This window comes from Olea europaea, chromosome 22, assembly GCF_002742605.1.
Source record: "Olea europaea var. sylvestris chromosome 22, O_europaea_v1, whole genome shotgun sequence".
Lineage (NCBI taxonomy): Eukaryota > Viridiplantae > Streptophyta > Magnoliopsida > Lamiales > Oleaceae > Olea > Olea europaea.
In genome coordinates, this window is record NC_036258.1 from 14,727,351 (window position 1) to 14,735,307 (window position 7,957).

Below are 7,957 nucleotides of genomic sequence, written 5' to 3' on the forward strand. Positions count from 1 at the left end.
GCCTGTGGTTAACACTAAGGCAAAATTATCCACCACTGACCAACCTCAAATTGATGGTCAAAACAAAAGTGCTAACCAAAATCCTGACAATTATTACAGTCTCTAGTTCAGAAAAATCTTGAGAATTGGGACTTGATCCCTCCAACTGTTCAAATTGCATATAACGATCATGTGAACTGATCTTTAAGTCTAAAACCCTTTGAAGTTATTCTTGGTTGTGAACCTTTGAAACCTCTAGACCTTATTCCCATGCACCCACATGCTTATGTGTCTATGTCAGTTGAGGTAGTTGTATCACATTTTCATAGCTTGCATATTGAGATCAATAAACAATTTGAAGCAAGTAAAATATTATATAAACCTCAAGTTGATTGGCATAAACAACACTTTGAATTTAATATTGGGGATTATGTTATATTGCAAGCGTATAATGCTGGTCTTTTAAAGTTTTAAAGCATGTTGGTCCATATGCACATGTCATTAATTTTTCATCACATTTTGACCACCACTCTACTTTACATATTGAAGACTTAGTTACTTACAAAGCCTTTTTAAATTCCTTGATGATCCTTTTCTACTTATGTGGATCCCCAACCTAAATATATTACCATTTTCATTCCAATAACACATGTCACAGCACACAAAGATGTAATTGATGCTATTTTAGATAAACAGGTTGTGCTGACCAATGAGGAAGATTTTGGAGATGAGTGGCATGAATTTTTACTATTGGGAGTTCAGTATCGATATGTGATTACAAAGAAAGATCGTCCTCCTTGGTTGGATCATATCCTTGAGGATAAGCTACAACTATCCTTGTTATCATTTGTGGAGTTTCGGTATTTGGTCATCGAAAAAGATCATCCCCGTGGCATGACTTGGAGCCTTTCGCATTAGATTCAGTGCAACATTCTGCTTTATCTACTCGACGGGGTCGAGTTTTTCTCCCACCCCAGGAGAGTTGATGCGGATATCCATTTATTATTTATTTTCTATTTGGACTATTAGTTATATTTTATTTGGACTATTGTTTATGTTTTCGTTATTGGGCTTGTTTAGTGGGTTTGCCCAAGCCCTTCTCTTTAGAGTTTGTGTTTAGCTATTTATTTCTGTTTTGTTTCTCATTTGAGACAGTTGATGATGAATTAGAATTGAAAGTTGGTTTTGGCTTGCAGCCGGCCATTTCCCCCCTTGCTTCTCCCTTTCTGTCCCTGGTCTCCTCTCGTTCCCCCCTTGTTTCTCTCCGGTTCCTCCCCCTTTCTTACTGCGTCCGCCTTCTTCTTCTTCTTTTTCTGGTTATGCTATATTCTGCCTGTTCTAACTATTTTGCAGGAATTCATTTTCATCCTGCATCACATGTACTTTATAAAATTCCTATTCTTTATAGTTTTAACAAGTGATAAACATCTCCTAGGCGCATCAAGGACAAGGAAAGTCCAATTTTGTAAATTAGAATTTAGAACGTAAAGTGAAAGAAATCTTTTAATTATTTGAGCATTTGTTTAAAATAGTCAAAATTTTGACGTGGAATTTTTTTTTTCCCCTTACATCTATTTTTTATTTAAATCTAAATTTTTATTAAAACATTTGTCTAAAAAAGTCAAACCCACTCCCGCCCCCAACTCCCTTCCTGTTTATTTCCAACCCCATCCTCCTGTTGAGTCTTTCCTTGTCCTCATCACTACATATGACATTCATTGCTTTATTTTTAAAGATTTTCTTTCGATTGTTTGCCCATTCTCAAGGCAGTCTATCTGTATCCCTCGCAGGCGTGACAATGTACACAAGGTTTCTTTGTGTAGTTGGACAATTTCTTATGTGTGAGAGAATTTCTTTTCGGTCAAAGGTGAATTTGAGGACTTCTTTATTTTTGATGTTGGGTTTCAAGATTCTCTTAAACTATTTGGTAAGCCTAGCCTTAAACTGTTTGGTAAGCCTAGCCATAGTTTCATCCAGTTCACCATCCTCATCTTCATCATCCTTTTCTTCAACTCTAAAGCAATTCCTTTGNTTCCATATGAATTCATTACTATGAAGTAAAATAGCATTAAAAGCTTTATAATTTTAATTATTAAGCCTCCCTTTGTGAAGAACTTATAAATGTAAATTGATAAAATTGAGCAGGGATAAATGGATAGCACTTGCGAGTTCAACGGTGCTTGAAAATGTAGTATAACCAATTTATAAATGATTTATAAATTTGCCAAACGGAGGCAAACATTATAATATGGCATGACCCACTCCCCTACGATTTTAGCTCTAATTGGAGCCTTCAATGATAGTGTGTGGTCCATATCTATACATAATGGAATTTCACACTCTTTTATCTAATGAATTAATATAAACCCTCATATAGACTTTTCCATGTGCGAAGTTTGAGCCAACTAACACGCGGAATTTTGAAGTAGAACCATTTGTGTAAAGCAATAAATATGAACACCAAATTTAGTGTGGCAAAACCTCTAACAAGGTGAAAACCTATGGGCCTTCAAACCTACAAAAAAACTCAATAACTGTTGTCCAAGTTTTGGAACTATAATATAACTAGCATCTTGCTAAAATCTAAACTAAAACAAAATGGCATCACAAGAATATGAATCGCTCCCTATTTATGTTCTCAACCAGTTTTAGAATGGAGACAAGACCTCCAATCATGATCTTAATGCCACTTCTGGAATCCAATCCTTTGACATAAACAGTAACATAAAATCATAAATCAATGTTTAAAAAGGTGTAATTAGGTATTGAGGCCTTTTTCCTTCATAAGACAAGGTATAAGCCTCTAGGCGCTTTAAGGCATAAACCTCACCTTATACCCAATAAAAAAAAAAATGCAAAATAAGCCCATAATACATCATAAATAATCTTTCAAAATCAAAATTCATTACAGTACAATTTAAAACACGCAAATAAATAAAAGAAAACTTTACAAAGAAGCAATCATGTTACTTAGCGAGGGCAGTGGAATATCCTCGAAGTAAGTCTCTGAGTAACAAAATTGTTCAATGTTTGAGTAAGCAATGAACTATTCTCAAAATCTTATGTTTTGTGGGCCATAAGTCTTGACGCGGTGCTGTGAGGTGTGTGTGCCTCACACAACTAAGGTGTAAGCCACTAAAAGGTGCCTCACAGTTAGCTTCCTAAAGGGTTTTTGCATTCCCCACTCTAAGACGGGCCTTAAGGGAAGTTAAATTTGGATTATTTTTTTTTTTTACCATAACATAAACCTCGTGTTTGTCTTCAACCAATTCACAAATTACTATGTTAATATGTCGGAAGCGCCAATGTCTATTTTTCAGTCACGCAACCTACTGTAAGTTCAGTCCACATTAAGAATGTGCTGTGATCTAAATAAAAACCACACATGTTAGTAGACTCGATTTATGAGAACAGGAAATCAATAAGGACTAAGATTGATTTTGACAGGGAGCTTTGCTAAGTAAATATCAAGTTATGTCAAATAGTTAGTGATTACTCCTCAAAATCAATTCCTGTCAATGGTGTGTCATTTGTCTTGATTGATACATTTCATTGGGCTTTCAGAATTAGAACTACAAAAATTTGATGTCAAATTTGAATTGATTTATTGAATTTCTTTTTCTGACCTAGAGTTCACATCCTAGCAGAACCCTCTTAAGTATCAAACCTCTCATGTTTTCAACAAAATGAAAAGAAACGAAAAGTAGAATCCCTTAATCAAGAAGACTCGACATTGCTGCCAAAGCCTTGCAGCTAATCAAATCACTAAATTATTTTTCCTACCGTGAGTCCTCCTTAAATTTTTTCTTGTTTACAAACAGCAAGTTAATACAGATGACACAATTCACAATTTTTTTGGGCCATCAAGTGTTTCTCACGAGCAATTGAGGACACGTGTTTAGACATTTTCTTTCAATTTTTAAACACAAAATTTACTCAAATTCACAACCCTTATCTTCTGCATACAAGAATACTCAGGCTCCGCCCAAAACAAATCGAAACAAAATAAATCCTAAAAGACTATAGAATGGAATCAGAGAGAAAGTTTACCCAAAAAAATAATAATAAAATAAAACCCTAATCCAAACAGGAAAACAAGAATGGTACAAAAACAGATTATACGTTAACCAATAACCCATAAATAAACACCTCTCCCAGTGAACAAAATACCTCCAGAAAACCTTATAAAAGTATAAAACGACGGCTAAGGGGCAGAAAATATAAAAGAATTGAAATTACAAATATGAACCTGAAGGCCAGCGCGGGAAGAACGAGAAGTAGGTGCTTTCTTCTTGTCCTTGTCTTTGTCCCTGGATGCTGGGGTTTTCCCAGTTAACAGTCCCTTTGCCCCTTTACCCGACATTCTTTCGATTATCGATTTTTCGTCTACGCAATTTGCAGAATGATATAGTGATTTAAATTTTGAACGGCAGAAGAAGAAAAAATCAATCCTTTATCGCTTTAGAGATATACGAGACAGTTCTTGGACGCAATCGCGATTTCGTGTAAAAGCACATTCCAATTTTCACAAATGGTCCCTCATTTTCAAGTGAAATTTCAAACGGGTCCTTGAAGTATTTTTGTGACATTAAAATCTCAGTCTTTCCACATAGGTGAAGTAGACCTACTATTCCATCCTTATATAGAAACAATGAAGAGGTGAAGACTGATAGTCAATTTTGGAAGCTATCGGGTTAGGTTGGATCACCGGCTAAGCCACGATTAGACTTAACACTTTTCATTTTTATTATTTTTAATCATTAACATTTCAAATTTTTACTAAAATCAAATACCAAAATGCAAAAATTAAGGGGCGTATGGTTTGCCGTTTTCCAACCATTTTCTATTTTTAGTTTTCGAAAACCCGAAAATGCATTTCCGAAAATAAAGAAAAATTTATTATTGAAAACTCAAAACGATTTTTTTTTCGATTTGAGTGTTTTCAGTCAAAAAACTCAAAACGTGGAAAACGTTCAAAACATGCCTTCTTTTTTTTTTTTAAAGGGATGCTCAGTAGTATTTTAAAATGGTAAATTCACTAAGTTTAAAATATATATTTTCTAGAAATATATTAGCATAAAATTAATATTTTTTATTAAATAATCAAATTAATTGAATAAATGTCATAAAACAATTTCTAAACATTTATTATTTATTATTTTATTTTTGTAGCAAGAAAAAATAGTGAATTCACCAAATTTAAAATATATATTACTGGTAATATATTAGTATAAAATTATTGTGTTTATTAAATAATCAAATTAATTGAATAAATGTCATAAAACAATTTCTAAATATTTATTATTTTATTTTTGTAACAAGAAAAAAATAGTAAATTCACCAAATTTAAAATATATATTATCTCGTAATATACTAGTATAAAATTATTATGTTTTATTAAATAATCAAATTAATTGAATAAATGTCATAAAACAGTTTCTAAACATTTATTATTTATTATTTTATTTTTTGTAGTAAGAGAAAAATAGTAAATTCACCAAGCAGAAGCAAATCATTGGTGTGCTTACCCTACGGGATCTATCTTACGAAACTACTTCGATCAGTTTTCCCATGTTACAACTTTCATACCAATTCGGTCGAACGGAATGGATCGATTAAACATTCCTTACTCTTTCCCTCTGCACGCCAGTCTTGCAGGTCTTTCACCATCTGCTTTTCCTAACCTGAGATTCTCTTTTTCATTTTTTCCAGTAGAGGAATTTATTCTCTTGAGGCCATATAGCTTGTCACAACTCAACACTCCTTCAATTTAAAATATATATTATATGGTAATATATTAGCATAAAATTATTATGTTTTACTAAATAATAAAATTAATTAAATAAATATCATAAATCAGTTTTTAATTATTTATTGTTTAGTATTTTATTTTTATAATAAGAAAAACAGTAAATTCACCAAGTTTAAAATATATATTATCTAGTAATATATTAACATAAAATTATTATGTTTTACTAAATAATCATTTTAATTTAATATATGTCGTAAAACAATTTTTAATAATTTTAAACAAAATGCATTTTCTAGTTTTCTATTTTGAAAAATCGTTTTTCAAAATAACAAACCAAACACGTTTTCTGTAAATCGAAAATAGTCCCTCAAAACAAAAAACGAAAACATAAACCAAACGCACCCTAATTGTCTAAAATCAATTTACCTCTCATTAGTTTCTTGTTCCTAAAAGAAAAGGGAAGAAGTGATGAAGAACCCTAGCCCCCTCGTTGCTTATCAATCGTCATTGTCCCTCTGCCTCTCATTTTAAATCCGCAACTTTCATGATTTCGTGACCATCATCATATCTCAACTCTATCACATTCTCTCAAGATTGAAGATTTGATTGGAATTCGTAAGTTTAAGATCATTAATACTTTGTTTTTAACCTTTCTTTCGTGAAAGTCGAACCATGTTTTAAAGGTTGCTAATTTAGAGCTTTCATTTCTTAAAGTCCATGATCTCTTAAAGGTTATTAAGAGCCGAACGCCTAATGTCGATGCCTGGACAATGTAAAATGTCAAGACTTTCCATTCTCCCTAGAACATACCCTAAATATTTCCTAGATATGTCTATATATCACAAATTTTTATAAACATTCATCGATTTTTATCAAAATCTATTAAAAATCAAATTTTAATCCCCACCAAATAGGGTCTTAATATTATACGCTTTTACTTTGAAACATTTTTCTTTAAGTAAAATCCACAAAAAGGAAAATATTTTTCTGATCCCATGTTTTAATACCCTATGTCCAACGATGCACTTTAATTTGACTTTTGCAGGGTTTCACAATATCGTGAGAAATCATGAAGACAATACTCATCTACTTGAAAGGACGTGATTTTTCGCAATAAATACATTTTGACTTGACGATGTGAGCGATAAGATGACTATATGAAAACTTGATTCCCTCATTTGAATCCTTGTAGAATTTCCTTGAACTTTGAAATGTGAATATCCATAATTTCTCTCTAGATACATGAAAAACTTTAGTGGAGCGTGTGTGAATTCAATAGTGTTGTATAATGAATATGCTGAGAGGTGTGTGTATTTATAGGTGGAGAAAGGTTTAGTCTATGGTATTTATTATGAAAGACTTTAATCTAGAGGTGGACAAAATATCTAGACTTAACTAAATCAAATCAAAAATGACCAAATTGAGTAGTTCAATTCAATTCTACAAAAATAATAATAATAATAATAATAATTAATGATTTTGGTTATTTGAACCAATGACTATTTCGTTTTGGTTCGATTCTAATTTTAGAGCCTAAAAACAGAATCGGAATCAAACTTAATTTTTAATTTTATTGTGTATATATATTAGTGGGAGTGAATTACCCAAATGGTCACTTAATTTTGTAAAAGGTTTTTACGGGATTTCTGAACTTAAAAAATCACTCAATTCGTCATTGAACTTTAAAAATCACCCAATTAACACCAGAGGTTACTAAATGAATTGGGTAGTTTTTAAAGTTCAATAAATCCGTGGAAATTTTTTGCAAAGTTTAGTGATCATTTGAGTAATTCACTCTAATTAGTGGATATCCTATTCTTGTATTCATTGGAGATAGCCCATTAATTGTATACACCATAATTTTGTATCATTTGAATAATTGCTCTCACTCATTTTCAATTCACATGACACCACTGCACTTCAGCATCGCATCTCATCACGTCGGTGGATGAGACTCTTTCAAGATCGAAAAAGGGAATTTGTCAGTTACTTAAAAAGCCTTTAAACTATTTTTTCACTTTGTTATTTGATGAATTATTTGTGCTCTTCACAAATGGAGGAAAGTTCAATAAATATTTATGGAGTATTAAATGATTAATAGTTTGTGGACTCTAAAAGGTTTGCATAATTCATCATTTATCATGGGGATGTGCCGTCAAAATTGCTGCAATTAATTTAGTAATCATTGTTATTACTTATTAGACAATCTTTTATATCTGAATGGAA

General features: G+C 31.9%; 1 protein-coding gene across 1 annotated transcript in view; it reads right to left on the reverse strand.

Moving 5' to 3' along the window:
• LOC111371801 (probable histone H2A variant 1) overlaps window positions 1–4,476 on the reverse strand; it is a 12,820-nt gene extending 8,344 nt beyond the window's left edge. The window contains exon 1 of the mRNA XM_022993966.1: window positions 4,229–4,476. Within this exon, the coding sequence (XP_022849734.1) occupies window positions 4,229–4,342 (114 nt within the window). The 5' untranslated portion in view covers window positions 4,343–4,476. The remainder of the gene's footprint in view (window positions 1–4,228) is intronic.
• Window positions 4,477–7,957: the final 3,481 nt, after the last annotated feature.